The sequence below is a fragment of the Oryctolagus cuniculus genome, chromosome 2 (assembly GCF_051225735.1).
Source record: "Oryctolagus cuniculus isolate XC-2025 breed Fujian yellow rabbit chromosome 2, ASM5122573v1, whole genome shotgun sequence".
Taxonomy (NCBI): Eukaryota; Metazoa; Chordata; class Mammalia; order Lagomorpha; family Leporidae; genus Oryctolagus; species Oryctolagus cuniculus.
Genome location: NC_142868.1, coordinates 181,517,464 through 181,533,253, shown reverse-complemented (window position 1 = coordinate 181,533,253; position 15,790 = coordinate 181,517,464). Strand labels below are relative to the sequence as shown.

The 15,790-nt window shown below is 45.9% G+C and overlaps 1 protein-coding gene across 1 annotated transcript in view; it reads right to left on the bottom strand.

The window, feature by feature from the left end:
• Positions 1 to 15,790, bottom strand: part of HADHA (hydroxyacyl-CoA dehydrogenase trifunctional multienzyme complex subunit alpha) — a 51,783-nt gene that overhangs the window by 26,801 nt on the left and 9,192 nt on the right. The window contains exons 5-7 of the mRNA XM_002709814.6: positions 13,307 to 13,445; positions 12,585 to 12,704; positions 11,580 to 11,682 (exon numbers count right to left, since the gene is read on the bottom strand). Coding sequence (XP_002709860.1) covers positions 11,580 to 11,682; positions 12,585 to 12,704; positions 13,307 to 13,445 — 362 coding nt within the window. The remainder of the gene's footprint in view (positions 1 to 11,579; positions 11,683 to 12,584; positions 12,705 to 13,306; positions 13,446 to 15,790) is intronic.

The window sequence follows — 15,790 nt, the reverse complement described above, 5'->3', positions numbered from 1 at the left end:
AAACTACCTGTGGCCGGACAAGCACCACCAAAATAGGTGAAGAGCAGCATGGGAAAAGTGAGCCCTAGGCAGGAGACAAATCAACTGAGAAAGGCAAATCTAGGAGGGTGGGGGCGAATTAGCTGATATGATACTAAAATGGATATTTAAATTCATGCCTATGCTGAGGAAAATGGGAAAACAATGAAGAGAAATTGAAGATGTAGAAATAAATCAAGGAGATGGCATTGTGACACAGAAGGTTAAGCTGCCACTTGCGACGCCAACATCACATACGTGGGCTGGTTCACGTCTGGCTGTTCCACTCCTGAGCCAGCTCTCTGCTAACGTGCCTGCAAAGGCAGTGGAAGATGGCCCAAGTACTTGGGCCCCTGTCACCCACACAAGAGACCCAGATGGAGCTCCAGGCTCCTGGCTTCAGCCTGGCTCAGTTCCAGCCATCATGGCCATTTAGGGAATGACCCAATAGACAGACAATCTCTCTCTCTCTCTCTCTCATTGCCTTTTAAATAAATAAATAAATCTTTAAAAAGAGTGAATCAAATCTACTTTTAGAGATGAGAAAACCAATGTCCCAAATGAAAAATGCATGGGATTGAATTAATAGATTATACAATCAACAAAACATAAGGAAACCTGAAACACAGTAATAGAAAATACCGGCACTACAAAAATACAAACAGAAAGACTGAAACAAACAACCCAGAGCTTCACTTTGGGACATCAACTGAGCCAATATGTGTGAAACTGCAATCTCTGAAAAGGGGTGAGGGACATGGAGAAATATTTGAAGAAATAATGGCCACAGACATTTCCAATTTTGATGAAGACTATAAGCCCACCTATGCAAGATGTCCCATGAATCCTATACACAACAAACACTCAAAAGAAAAACCAACAGATCATGGCACATCATAAACAAATTACTAAAACCAGTCCTAAAGGGGAAATCTGAGAGCAGCCAGAAGGGACAAATGACACATGATCCGTGAAAGAACAGACCCCCGCAACAGTACTTTTCATCCCAGGACAGCAAGTCACAACATGATGGAGGCATCTATAAGGCACCAAAAGAAAACACTGGCTATCTGGAATTCTACACTAAACAAAAATATCTTTAAAAATGAAGTTGCAATACTGATTCAGACAAGAAGAAAAAGGCAAGAGATTTAAAACTGCCAGCAGATGCACGCTACAAACAGTGCTGAAGGAGTTCTCCAGGTTGAGAGAAAGCCAAACAAGATGGGACTCTGGATCTACACAGGGAGAAACAGTGCCACATATGGTAACAAACAAGCACTTTTTAAAATAGGAGAATGCGCCTGTTGTAAAGGTTTACTTTATTTGTTTGAAAGACAGAGTTACAGGGAGGGAGGGAGGAGGGAGAGGGAAAGGGAGGAGGGGGGAGAGAGAGAGAGAGAGATAGATATTGATCTTCCATCTGCGGGTTCATTTCATAAATGGCCACGACAGCTGGGGATGGGCTAGGCCGAAGCCAGGGGCAGGAACTCCACCTGGAGTGGCAGGGACCCAGGCATTTAGGCCATCTATTGTTGTTTCCCAAGCGCAACAGTAGGCAGCTGCACTGGAAGTGGAACAGCTGGAACTCAAACTAGCAGTCGTAATGGGATGTGGTGTTGCAGGTGGCTGTTTAACCCACTGTACCACAATGCTGTTCCCCCATTTTTAATTTCTTTAATTATCTAGGGGCCAGTACTGTGGCGTGGTGGGTAAAGCTGCCGCCTCCAGTGCCAACACCCCTTATGGGCACTAGTTCAAGTCCTGGCTGTTCCACTTCTGATTCAGCTCTCTGCTATGGCCTGGGAAAGCAGAAGATGGCCCAAGTCCTTGGGCCCCTGCACCCACGTGGGAACACCTGGAGGAAGCTCCTGGTTCCTGGCTTCAGTTCGGTGCAGTTCTGGCCGTTGCAGCCAACTGGGGAGTGAACCAGTGGATGGAAGACCTCTCTCTCTCTCTCTCTGCCTCTCCTTCTCTCTCTGTGTAGCTCTTTCAAATAAAATAAATAAATAAGACAATTATTTAAAACAGAAAAACCAATAGGTTGAATTTATAACATATATAAAAATAAGATGTATAGGGGCCGGTGCTGTACTGCAGCAGGTTAAGCTGCTCTCTGCAGCACCAGCATCCAATGTGGGTAGTGGTTCGAATCCCAGCTGCTCCACTTCCAATCTAGCTCCCTGTTAATGTGCCTGGGAAAACTGCAGAAAATGTCCCAAGTTCTTGGGCCTCTGTATCCAAAAGGGGGACCTGGATGAAGCTCCTGGCTCCTGGCTTTGGCCTGGCCAGCCCTGGTTGTTGTGGCCATTTGGGGAGGGAACCAGCAGGTAGAAAATCTGTCTCTCTCCCTCTCTCGTTATAATACTGATTTTCAAATAAATAAATAAATGAATCTTTTAAGATTATTTATTTATTTGAAAGTCAGAATTACACAGAGAGAGAAGGAGAGGCAGACAGAGAGGTCCTCCATCCGCTGGTTCACTCTCCAACTGGCCGCAACGGCTGGAGCTGGGCCAATCCAAAGTCAGGAGCCAGGAGCTCCCTCCAGGTCTCCCACACAGGTGTATGGGCCATCTCCCACTGCTTTCCCAGGCCACATCAGAGAGCTGGATTGGAAATGGAGCAGCTGGGCCTTGAACAAGAACCCATATAGGATGCCAGTGTTGCAGGCTGTGGCTTTACCCGCTACACCACAGCACCAGCCCCAAACGAATCTTCTTTTAAATTTTTAAAAATTTTTTGACAGGCAGAGTGGACAGTGAGAGAGAGACAGAGAGAAAGGTCTTCTTGTCGTTGGTTCACCCTCCAATGGCCGCTGCAGCCGGCGCGCTGCGGCCGGTGCATCGCGCTGATCCGAAGCCAGGAGCCAGGTGCTTCTCCTGGTCTCCCATGGGGTGCAGGGCCCAAGCACTTGGGCCATCCTCCACTGCACTCCCTGGCCACAGCAGAGAGCTGGCCTGGAAGAGGGGCAACCGGGACAGAATCTGGCACCCCAACCGGGACTAGAACCCGGTGTGCCGGCGCCGCTAGGCGGAGGATTAGCCTAGTGAGCTGTGGCGCCGGCCACAAATCTTTTAAAAACAGAAAATATTTAACAAAACAGCACAAAGGAGAGGGAAAAATCAAAGTGTACTCTTCTAAGTATCTCAGCTGTGTGTGAAATAACGTCCCTGCCTCCTGATTGCTTGTCATCCTGCCCCTCGCCTGATTGGTTAAATCCAGACTTTTTTAGAAAGGGGCCACTTTGTATATAAAAGAGCAGTACTTGAGAGCTTCTCTGGCAATCCGCCCTCTGGAGTCCCCTCCTGACCGCTGTAGCAGGTATACTGCCTTCAACACACCTCACTGGCTCACTGCGTGGAAATTCTCAATTTGACACAAGAACCCGGGTTGCCCTCATTGTCCCACAACACTATTTCTATCTGACAGGCGTCCTTATAAGAGGAAATTCAGACACACAGAAGGGACAGCAAGGACATATGCACACACAGCAAAGACCATGTGAGAAGACACACGGAGAGTGCAGCCATCTGCAAGCTCAACAGGTTTCAGAAGAACCAAACCTCCACACCTGATCTGGACTTCCAGCTTCCAGAACTGTGAGAAAATCAATGTGTGGTTGAATCATGCCACCCACTCTGTGGGATTTTTTTACAGCAGCCCTAGCAAGTACACAAGTACACATGGCATGTCTACAGAAAGACCTCTCTGAACAGGCAAAGAACGTGAAAATAGGTGTGACCCAAGCTAACGCTCACCCAACAATGACCTCAGCAGAGGATTTCAATGATGCAGGGGTCAGGTGATCTGATCTGTGGCTGCCAGTTCCTCCCCTTCCCCAAGCCCTCCTGTCACTATCTCATGAGTACAGCGGAGGTGATGGCAGGCGTGGAGCTTATTCATGCATCATGGGCCTGGCTACAGCCACCGTCAGCTGCCCAGTCAGCCAGCAGTAGAGACCAACACCGGATCCCTCAGACGAGGACTCCCCAGAGTGAGCAGGCAGCCACCTGGAGGCAGGCTGACCACACCGCACTGTCCTTCAGGGAAAGGGCACTGCTCTGATTCTTACTGCAAGAAACACTTACTGTGGATTTGAATTTGTCTCCAATGCAAGCTTCTGCAAAACTACTGCTGTGGACTTTCAGAATGCTGTACCCACCACTACGGTGTTCTATACTACACTGCCTTTTAAATTTTTTTTTTTTTTCAAAAAAGATCCATTTTATTTATTTGAAAGGCAGAGGTACAGAGAGGCAGAAGCAGAGAGAGAGAAGTCTTCCATCTGTCAGTTCACAACCCAAATGACTGCAACAACCAGAGCTGGGCTGATCTGGGTCTCACACTGCTGCAGGGGCCCTAAGGATTTGGGCCATACTCTGCTGCTTTCCCAGGCCATAGCAGAGTTGGATCAGAAGTAGAGCAGCTGGGACTCGAACTGGCACCCACATGGGATGCTAGCACTGCAGGTGGCGGCTTTACCTGCTACACCACAGTGCTGGCTCCAGGCACTGCTTTTAATGAAGACCCTCACTTTACAGCAGAAGTGCAGCAATGGGCCATGCTAATGAGACACACTGGTTTCACCATGATCCCCACTATCATGTAGCAGCTGGCTGGCTGGAAATGTGGAAGGAGTTCTGAAGACTCAGTTAAAGGGACCAGCACTGTGGTGTACAAGTAAAGCTGCCACCTGCTGTGTGTGCCAGCATCCCAAACGGATGCAGGTTCCAGCCCCAGCTGCTCTACTTCCAATCCAGCTCCCTGCTAATGGCCTGGGAAAAAGCAGTGAAGATGGCTCAAGTGCTTGGGCCCCTAAACCCACATGGGAGACCTGGAAGCAGCTCTTGGCTCCTGGCTTCAGACTGGCCCAGCTCCGGCCGCTGCAGCCATTTGGGGAGTGAACCAGTGGGATGGATGATCCCTCTTTCCCTCTCTGTCACTCTGCCCTTCAAATAAAATAAATAGATCTTTAATAAAAAAAAAAAATTCAACTACAGTGCCAGCCAAGTGGTCATACTTGGCAGGACTGGGTCAGTGTCCTCCAGGAGGCCGTGTATGCATGTTATAAATCAGTCTGCAATACCTGGTGAAATTTCTCCCTTATCCAGGATTTAAAGAATCAAGGTGAACAAGGAGAAATGGTTCTGCTATTAACCCTAGTGACTTCACCTACTAGCAGTATCTTTGCTTCCTGTCTCTGTGACTTCAGGTTCTGCTGGTACAGAGGATTTAATTCCAAAGACAGGAATATTCCCACCAGGAAACAACGGTCCTACTGAACTGGGAGCTAAGACTGCCTGCCATTTGGCTACTTCTCACGTTTCTGAATCATCAGGCAGAGGAGACTGTTACTGTACAGGCTGGGCTGATTCATCTGATTATCAAGGGGAATCTGGGTGGAAAACAATGTTTCAAATATGGGGGTCCCTCAGGGTGTCTCTCAGTACTTCCATGATATGCAATTGGGCAGTGGAAAGCTACAATTCAATTCAAACCAGACTGCTCGTGGCTTTGACCTTTAAGCAATGAGGGTTACCCCACCAGGCAGAGTCATGACCAGCTGAGGTTCTCCAAAGAGCAAAGGAAACACAGGATGGGTAGTGGAACTCCTGTCCTGCCCACACCAGACTCGGTGTGCAAGTGCATGGCAGTCCCCGAGGGGGTGGCAGTGAAGGACTCGGGCCTCTTACACACATTCCTACTCCCAGTACAGACCTCTCCATATCCACTTCCTACAGGGGGCCTCCGGCCAAGACCTTGCTACTGAGGATGGAAAGGAAACATCTTTAAGACGTTTTCCTCCTGCTCCAGCCAGCGCCCAGCCAGGGGTCCGTAAAGCACGAGTCTCGTCCAGGGCTCCCTGATAGCGAGCCGAGCTCTGCTGTGTGCTAACCCACAGCCTGCGCACCATTCCACAGGGAAAACCACGCAGGGAGACGCAGTGCTCTCTCTGGCTTTAACCTTTCAGTGAAATTTCGGGGAGTAAAGGCTTCCTGGTCACTCTCAGCTGGGTCTGTTGTTTTAATCAGCTCCTCTGCCCCAGGCAGGGCAGCCCACTCTCCAGAACAGCCGAGCTCCTGATGGAAATGAGCACTCCAACAGCCACAGTGTTGCTGTTTTCTGTTGTTGCAGGTTCATACCTAAGTAAGCAAGTGTCTCTTCTCTCTTAGCTTCTTCTCACCCATCGGATGTTGATGGTAACTGTTAACTTTATCACAGCACTGTGTTACAGGGCCTCAGAGGAGAGTGAAGTTCACCCCAGGACTTACTTGGCATCTTCTTCAGGGGAAAGGAAGTAGTTTTGGTAGCGTGCAGGACAGCTACCTTAAGTGTGCTGGAAGGGTGACTTTGTTACTGTCTATCTTTGAGATTAAGTAGGGTAGGAGACATGTGTGGCTGTCAAATTGACAAGGGGTGCACAGTGATAGTTTTCCAATGTGTCAGTTTAGAATGTAGTCAGATAGACTACAATCTCTAGTTACTCAATACACACCAGTCTAGAAGTTGCTATGCAGGCATTTTATAAATGTGACAAGTTCATGATCAGTTAACAAACACTCAATACCATGAAAGAAAGAGGAGATGTCATTATAGAGTACAAACACATTGAAACAATAACATGGAAGGATTATGAATAATCTTTCTCTTTTTCTTTTTTGACAGGCAGAGTTAGACAGTGAGAGAGAGAGAGAGAGAGAGAGAGAGAGAGAGAGAGAGGTCTTCCTTCTGTTGGTTCACCCCACAAATGGCCGCTACGGCCGGCGCTGTGCTGATCTGAAGCCAGGAGCCAGGTGCTTCCTCCTGGTCTCCCATGAGGGTGCAGGGCCCAAGCACTTGGGCCATCCTCCACTGCCTTCCCAGGCCACAGCAGAGAGCTGGACTGGAAGAGGAGCAACTGGGACAGAACCGGAGCCCCAGGTGGAGGATTAGCCTAGTGAGCCGTGGTGCCGCCCCCAAGTCATTTTATGAAGCTACATTACTTTAATACCAACACCAGGCAAAAGATATCACAAAATAATTAATCTTGAGACCATTACCCCTCCCAACTAGACATATGGGAGTCGGTGTTGTGGTGCAGTAGGTTAGCCACTCCCTGTGATGCCAGCATCCCATATAGGTGCCGGTCAGAGTCTCAGCTTTTCAACTTCCTGCTAATGTGCCTGCAAAAGCAGCAGAAGGTAGTCTAAGTGTTTTGGCCCCTACTACCCATGTGGGAGACCTGGCTCTTGGCTTTAGTCAGTCCAGCCCAGCCCAGGCTGTTGCAGCCATTCAGGGAGTGAACTAACAGGTGGAAGACCTCGCTCCTCCTCTCTGTAACTCTGCATTTAAAATAAATAATAAATCTTAAAAAAAAATTCTTAGCTGATACAGCTAGGAATTTATAAAAAGGATAAATACATTATGACCATGTGGAGTTTATTTCAGGAATGAAAGGCTGTTTTAATGATAAAAACATTGTTGTAAGTGGGCCAGTGCTGTGGCTTAGTAGGTTAAGCCTCTGCCTGCAGCACTGCATCCCATATGGGTGCTGGTTCATGTCCTGGTTGCTCCTCTTCCAATCTAGCTCTTTGCTGTGGCCTGGGAAAGCAGAGAAGATGGCCCAAGTCCTTGGGCCCCTAGACCCACATGAGAGACCCAAAGGAAGCTCCTCGCTCCTGGTTTTGGATTGGCTCAGCTTCTGCCGCTGTGGCCATTTGGGGAGTGAACTAGTGGATGGACTCTCTCTGTTAACTCTGCCTCTCAAATAAATAAATAAAATCTTGAAAAAAAATTGCTCTAAGTGACACTACTACTAATAGACTGAAAAAGAAAAAAAAACACATACACAATTATCTCAATAGATACAGGAAAAGTATCTGACATTATTCAACAGTCATTCTCTGTAAACTATAAATAAAAGGGAACCTCTTCAGCCCATAAGGGGCATATATGAAAAACATCACAGCAGGGGTGGCCCTGTGGCACAGTAGGTTAATCCTCCGCCTGTAGTGCCAGCATCCCATATGGTTGCCCCTCTTCCAATTCAGCTCTCTGCTATGGACTGGGAAGCAGTAGAAAATGGCCCAAGTGCTTGGGCCACTGCACCCGCATGGGAGACCAGAAAGAAGCACCTGACTCCTGGCTTCGGATTGGTGCAGCTCCGGCCATTTCAGCCATCTGGGGAGTGAACCAATGGAAGGAAGACCTTTCTCTCTGTCTCTCCCTCTCACTGTCTGTAACTCTACCTCTCATATAAATAAATAAAATCTTAAAAAAAAAAAAAGAAAAACATCACAGCTGCATTATACTTACTGGTGAGCACTTTCCCTTTAAAATTGAAATCATGTTAATAGCTGCTTTTATCGCTTCTATCCAATATTGTCTTAGCCACTGCAGTAAGTCAAGAAAAACAAATAAATGGCATCCAGATTTGAAAGAATTTGAAGAAGGTAAACTAACTTTATTTGTAGACAACATGATTACCTATATAGAAAATCCTTTGGAATCTACCAAAAAACAAATAAATGAGTTTAACAAAGTCACTGGATTCTGGTCCACACTTGAAAATCAACTATGTTTATACATCCTGGACATTAATAAAAAATTGAAGGTTTAAAAAATTTAATGACCTAAAAATATGAAATTTCCAAATATTAATTTAACCAAATATAGGGCCGGTGCTGTGGCATAGCGAGTAAAGCCGTTGTCTATAGTGCGGACATCCCATATGGGCTCCAGTTCAAGTCCTGGCTGCTCCATTTCCGATCCAGCTCTCTGCTGTGGCCTGGGAAAGCAGTAGAATATGGCCCAAGTGCTTGGGCTCCTGCACCCACATGGGAGACCCAGAAGAAACTCTTGGCTCCTGGCTTCAGACAGGCCCAGCTCCAGCCATTGTGGCCATCTGGGGAGTGAACCAGCGATTGGAAGACCTCTCTCTGCTTCTGCCTCTATGTAATTCTGCCTTTCAAATAAATAAATATTTTTTAAAAATTTAACCAAATATGGGGAAGAGCTGTTCACTGGGAAATACAATAAATAGAGAGCTCTACTATGTTCATAGATGAAATAACAATATTCTAAAGATACCAACTCTCTCCAAATTGATATATTGATCCCATGTAATTCTAATCAAAATCCTAGCAGGTATTTTTGTAGATATGGACAAGATGGTTAAGAAATTTATTTGCAAATTCAAAGGACATAGGAAATGACTTTAAGTAGGAGGATGTGTATTTCCTGATTTCAAGATTTACTATAAAATATAATAATAAAGACAATGTGATACTGGTTTAGGGTAAGATAGAAAGATACCTTGGGATAAGGAACCCAGATTATAGGTTCAAACACATAAGGTCAACAAACTGTTTACAAAAATGTTAAATTACTCCACTTGAGAAAGAATAGTCTTAACAAATAGTGCTGGAACATTTGGATTTTCACATGCAAAAAGAATAAAAGACCTTCAATCCTTACCTCAGCATTATATACAAAAGACTTGAAATGGGTCACAGAACAAAATATAAAAGCTAAAACTAGAAAACAACCTGAAGCAAGCACAGAAGAAAATCATTGTGATCTTGAAGTTAGAAAAATATTTCTTAAATACCATACCAATAGCATCATGACCCATAAGAGATAAACTTGGGGCTGGCTTTGTTGCACAGTGGGTTAAGCTACCACTGCTGACATATGCAACAATATGGATGCATCTCAGAAGGGTTAGGCTGAATGAAGACACAGAAGGCTACATTCAGAAACGTTCTACGTTTTGACTGTCTTGCTATTCACACAGTTGTACACATTTGTCAAAACTCAGATTGTACAACAACATGATCATAGGGGACTTCAAAAAGTTCATAGAAAAATGAATCGGCCGGCGCCGCGGCTCACTAAGCTAATCCTCCGCCTAGCGGCGCCGGTATACCGGGTTCTAGTCCCGGTAGGGGCGCCGGATTCTGTCCCGGTTGCCCCTCTTCCAGGCCAGCTCTCTGCTGTGGCCCGGGAGTGCAGTGGAGGATGGCCCAGGTGCTTGGGCCCTGCACCCCATGGGAGACCAGGAAAAGCACCTGGCTCCTCGCTCCTGCCATCGGATCAGCGCGGTGCGCTGGCCGCAGCGCGCCGGCCGCGGAGGCCATTGGAGGGTGAACCAACGGCAAAGGAAGACCTTTCTCTCTGTCTCTCTCTCTCTCACTGTCCACTCTGCCTGTCAAAAAAAAAAAAAAAAAGTTCATAGAAAAATGAAATTAAAGAGTAAGTTTAGGGCCCGGCGCTGTAGTGCTGTGGGTTAACACCCTGGCCTGAAGTGCTGACATCTCATATGGGCACCGGTTCTAGCCCCAGATGCTCCACTTCCAATCCAGCTCTCTGCTACGGACTGGGAAAGCAGTAGACGATGGCCCAAGTGCTTGGGCCCCAGGACCCATGTGGGAGACCTGGAAGAAGCTCCTGGCTCCTTTCTTCAGATCGGCGCAGCTCCAGCCGTTGCGGCCAACTGGGGAGTGAACCATCGGATGGAAGACCTTTCTCTCTCTCTCTCTCTCTACCTCTCCTCTCTCTGTGTAACTCTTTCAAATAAATAAATAAATCTTTAAAAAAAAAAGAGTAAGTTTATTTTGGTGCAAAAGAATTCTGAAATCCAAGAGGAGTCTTCAAAAGGTTTACAGGAAATGTGAATTAAGAAAGATGGCGGGCCGGCGCCGTGGCTCACTAGGCTAATCCTCCGCCTTGCGGCGCCGGCACACCGGGTTCTAATCCCGGTTGAGGCACCGGATTCTGTCCAGGTTGCCCCTCTTCTAGGCCAGCTCTCTGCTGTGGCCAGGGAGTGCAGTGGAGGATGGCCCAAGTGCTTGGGCCCTGCACCCCATGGGAGACCAGGAAAAGCACCTGGCTCCTGCCATCGGATCAGCGCGGTGCGCCGGCCGCAGCGTGCCGGCCGCGGCGGCCATTGGAGGGTGAACCAACGGCAAAGGAAGACCTTTCTCTCTGTCTCTCTCTCTCACTGTCCACTCTGCCTGTCAAAAAAAAAAAAAAAAAAAAAAGATGGCATGGGTTTCAAAAAATTTTTTGCACCAAAAGAAACAGATTTTTTATTCCACTTTCCATGAACTTTTTGAAGTACCCGTGATTATTAAGAAATACAAGAGGGTGATGAACATGCAATTCAGAATAGTGGTTTCCTTGGGTAAAGGGAGGGAAAGAAATTGTATGGGAGGAAATAGCAGATAAGTAGATGTCAATTATTGTTAAAATTCCCAGATTGGTTGTTCCACATATGTTTATTATACTATTAATACTGACACAAAAACCAGAAAGAATATTATGAATGGATAATGAGATGGGCAATTTAAAAGCCAAAAATGACTCAATTGAATACTGTACTCCTGATGTCCAAATTATAAAAAAGAAACTAGGTCAATATTGAAAATGATTTTTAGTGTTAACTAGTTTAGAATATGTCACTCAAAATGATTACTCATTTCTTAAAAAGCTTGACTTTACTCTGATATTCAAGAGATGAACTCTTTAAAAAAGTAAATAACTTCCTAAGCCCGACTATGAGATAGGCTAACACTCACCCAAGGGTTCTACCAGTTGATCAACTAGTCCCATCTTCTTTGCTCTGTCTGCACGAATGCTTCTACCAGTCAGCATCATGTCAAAAGCAGCAGGCACACCTACCTATCAGGCAAGCAAAGATCACATTATAGAGGAAAAAAAAAAAATCAGAGTAACGATTATAGTTTACTAACACTCAAATGACTAAATGTTAAAATAAGAAATTTGGGGCCAGCCCTGATGGCACAGTGGGCAAAGCGGCCGCCTGCAGTGACGGCATCCCAGACGGCTGTTGCTTCGATCCTGGCTGTTCCATCTGGGGAGTGAACCAGCGGATGTAAGACCTCACTCTCTGTCTCCCCTTCTCTAACTCTGCCTTTCAAATAAATAAATAAATAAATCTCTCTTTAAAAAAAATGCTGAACCAGATTTTATCTCTTAGATTTACCATGAAATATGGACCAAGGAACAAACTGTAAGTTTCAGAAAAGACATATTTCTTATTTGTCACCCTTTCAGAGACTAAAAAAGGACTCTGATCAATAATTCCTGGTGAGGCTGGCATACAGAGGATTAAGCTGCCAGTTGCAACACTGGAATCCCATATCAGAGTGCCAGTTCAAATCCTGGCCACCCTAATTCTGATCCAGTGTCCTGGGAAGGCAGTGGAACATGGGAGACCAAGATGGTGCTCCTGGCTCCTGGCTTTGGCCTGGCCTAGACCTGGCTGTTATAGCCATCTCGGGAGTGAACCTGTGGATGGAAGATTTCTCTCTCTCTGTCTCACCTTGTCATTTTGCCTTTCAAATAAATAAATATTAAAAAAAAAAAAGTTTTTGTGGAATTGATAAAACTTATACCAAGAATAAAAATCTGTCATTGATCCTATGTAATCATATATTATTTGAGATTTCAAAATTCTACAATGAAATATTATGCATTTTGTACAAGAGGAAATAGATGTGAAGGGGCAAACGGTTGCTGAAATTCTAAAGTTCACAAAGTGGGAAGGGTCTCAAACTTACCATTTTGGGCAGCCTCTGTGTGCCTCCTGCTCCTGGCAAGATCCCCAGCAAGACTTCAGGGACTCCTAATACTGTTTTTCTATCTTTTATTGCTATTCTGTATTGGCATGAAATGGCAAGCTTCAAACAAATCAAAGAAAATTCAAATGTCAGAAAATGCTTTGATTACTTATAAAGCAGGAATGTACCCCCCCAAATACCCAGGAACTCCTCAGGCTGGCATTTGATGCCTTCCACAATTTACCTTTTCATGTTTTTTTTAAATAACTTTTTCCTGATTTATTAACCTCTTTTTTGGTTAAGGATATCCTCAAAAAACTCTGCTGAAAGTTACAGCTGTTCTCAATATAAAAACGCACAGGTAATTTATCTGGACTCCAAGTAAAGAAGGCCTGTACCCTCTGGAGACACTTTCCAGTTAGGCAGGCCTACCTGTGGTACCCTAGAAGGGTTTGCTCAGACTTGCTTTTGTTCACACCACACCACATGTGAAATGCTTTTTCCACCATTCGTGGATTAATCAACTCCTGCCCATCTTTAGAACCAGCCACAATCTCCTTAGGGCATGTGAGTGTCTAGCATGGAGCCCAGCATGTGATATATGCTCAGCAAATGTTATTTTCTTTTGCTCCTTGTTTTCAGACAAATAGTAACGTGAAGGTGTACTGCTGCTGAACCCACCATGGAACTGGACAGCTTCAATGACAGGAATAGATCTGTACCTCGAGTCCTCCTCCCAGGCAGGATCCACTGATGGCAGCTACGATGGGCTTTGTGGACTTCTCAAGTTTCTCAAACATCTTCTGTCCTTCCTGTGACACCTGTGCTGCTTCTTGAGGGGTTTTGCAAGCGGCTAACATGCTGCAAGGTCCAGGAAAGTGGACAACAGAAAACAAGGGTGAAACGGCAGCCTGTTTTCTCCAGTACCTGTATACTCACCTTATCATCCCCACTCATCTGTCAATATTTGGTAATGCATCTTCAAAGAAGACAAAAATGTTATGTAATGTTTTTCTTCTATAACAAATCACTAGGTTATAAGCTCTGTACATGGAGACATCGTCTGACTTTTTTTTTTTTTAAGATTTATTTATTTATTTGAAAGGCAGAGTTACTGAGAGAAGCAGAGAGACAGGTCTTCCATCTGCTGGTTCACTGCCTAAATGGCTACAATGGCTGGAGCTGGGCCAATCCAAAGCCAGGAGCCAGAAGCTTCCTCCGGATCTCCCACATGGGTGCAGGGGCCCAAGGACTTGGGCCATTGTGGGGAGCAGCTCGGACTAGACTGTTACTGGAATTAAGACTTATTCTATACACCTGCTCTCCCACAATATGGCGCTGGGAGAGAAGAAAACAGCTTCTACACAGCTGCCTCCAGTTCAACCAATAAACTGTAGGACTTGCTCCTGATTGGAGGAGAGCAGCGTACTCGGCGTGTGGGCAGCCGAGTTGGGATTGGCAGAGGAGGACTATAAAGGAGGAGAGAGACGGCATGCACGAGGAACATCTAAGGGGAACATCTAAGGGAACCTGTGCAGCCCCCGAGAGAGCCGGCCGGCGGTGTGCCGCTCCCCTGCGGAAGTGGGGAATGTGGCAGGGGGAACCGCCCTTCCACGGAGGTGGAAGGGACAGTAGCCAACCCGGGAAGAACCAGCAGCAAACCCGGGGAGGGCCGAGCAGACGAAAGAACAGCGCAGGGTCCTGTGTCGTTCCTCCACGAAGACGGGGAGCGACATAATGGTGCCGTGACTCGGATATGAAGCCTAGGCAGGGTTTAGTGTTGCTCCTCCACGAAGAGGGGGAGCGACAGGCCATCTTCTACGGCTTTCCCAGGACCTAGCAGAGAGCTGGATTGGAAGTGGAGCAGCCAGGGCTTGCACTGGTGCCCATATGGGATGCTGGCACTGCAGGCAGTGGCTTTAGCCCCTACACCACAGCGCTAGGTCCACTGGTAAGTGTTTTCAGCATAGGATTACACATTTCACTAACAGGTAGCTATCAGGTAAACAGCAATCAAAATGACAGCCAAAAAAAAAAAAAAAAAAAAAAATCCTTGAAATCCCCCAGTGACTAAAAAATAACAGGTACAATACTGCTGGAATCAATGTACTTTAATTTTAGTTTGCTTCATTTGCCAACTTGTTCCTGAACACACCAAAGATGTGGTGTACTCTGAACTTTTTACGAAGGATGACTAGAGTTTTTATCATTTCATATATTTGGGGTTGCTCAGCTGTCCTCACAGGAGCTGTATGTATTTTCCTGTGGATACTGGTAGCTACAGTCTGCACAGTGCCTCAACAGGCTCAAGTAATTGAGCTAGAAGATCTTTTTTTTTCCCTAAAAATATAAATCAACAAAACATTTGCAAAGTCTAACTACTATACATAAACAAAAATGGATACACAATGTGGAGCAAGGCTTAAAAATACATTAAATACCTAAGTACAACACTGGCTATCATCAAGTAATCACACAAGTAATAACATAATACCTACATTTTAACAGAATTAACAGTTACATTTTTTTTTTTTAAGATTTTATTTACTTGAAAGGCAGAATTATGGGGGAGGAGGAGATAGAGAGAAGGATCTTCTGTACGCTGGTTCATTTCCCAAATGGCCTCAATGGCTGGGGCTAGGACAAGCTGAAGCCAGGAGTCAGGATCTTTATGGTCATCCTCTGCTGCTTTCCCAGGCTCATTAGCAGGCAGCTGGACTGGAAGCAGGGCAGCCAGGATATGAAGCAGTGCCTCTACGGGATGCCTGCGTTGCAAGTAGCTGCTTAACCTGCTATACCACAACACCAGCCCTGTCTGCTAACATTTAGTAATACTGAAGTATCACTTTCTTCAGAAATATGACTTTAAAATTATAAGCAAATTATGTAAGCATACATTCTATCATTAAAAAAAGGGAAAAAGGGGCCAGCATTGTGGTGCAAGGGGTTAGCTGCCGCTTATGATGGCATCCCATAATCACAGCACCAGTTGCATCCTGGCTGTTCCAGTTCTGATCCAGCTCCCTGCTGGTGTGCCTGGGAAGGCAGTGGAAGATGGTCAAGGACTTGAGCCTCTCACCCATGTGGAAGACCTGGATAGAGTTCTTGGTTTTGGTCTAGTCCAGCCCCAGCAGTTGTAGCCATCTGGGGAGTGAACCAGTAGATGGAAGATCACTCTCTCTCTTTGCCTCTCTGTAACTGTATTT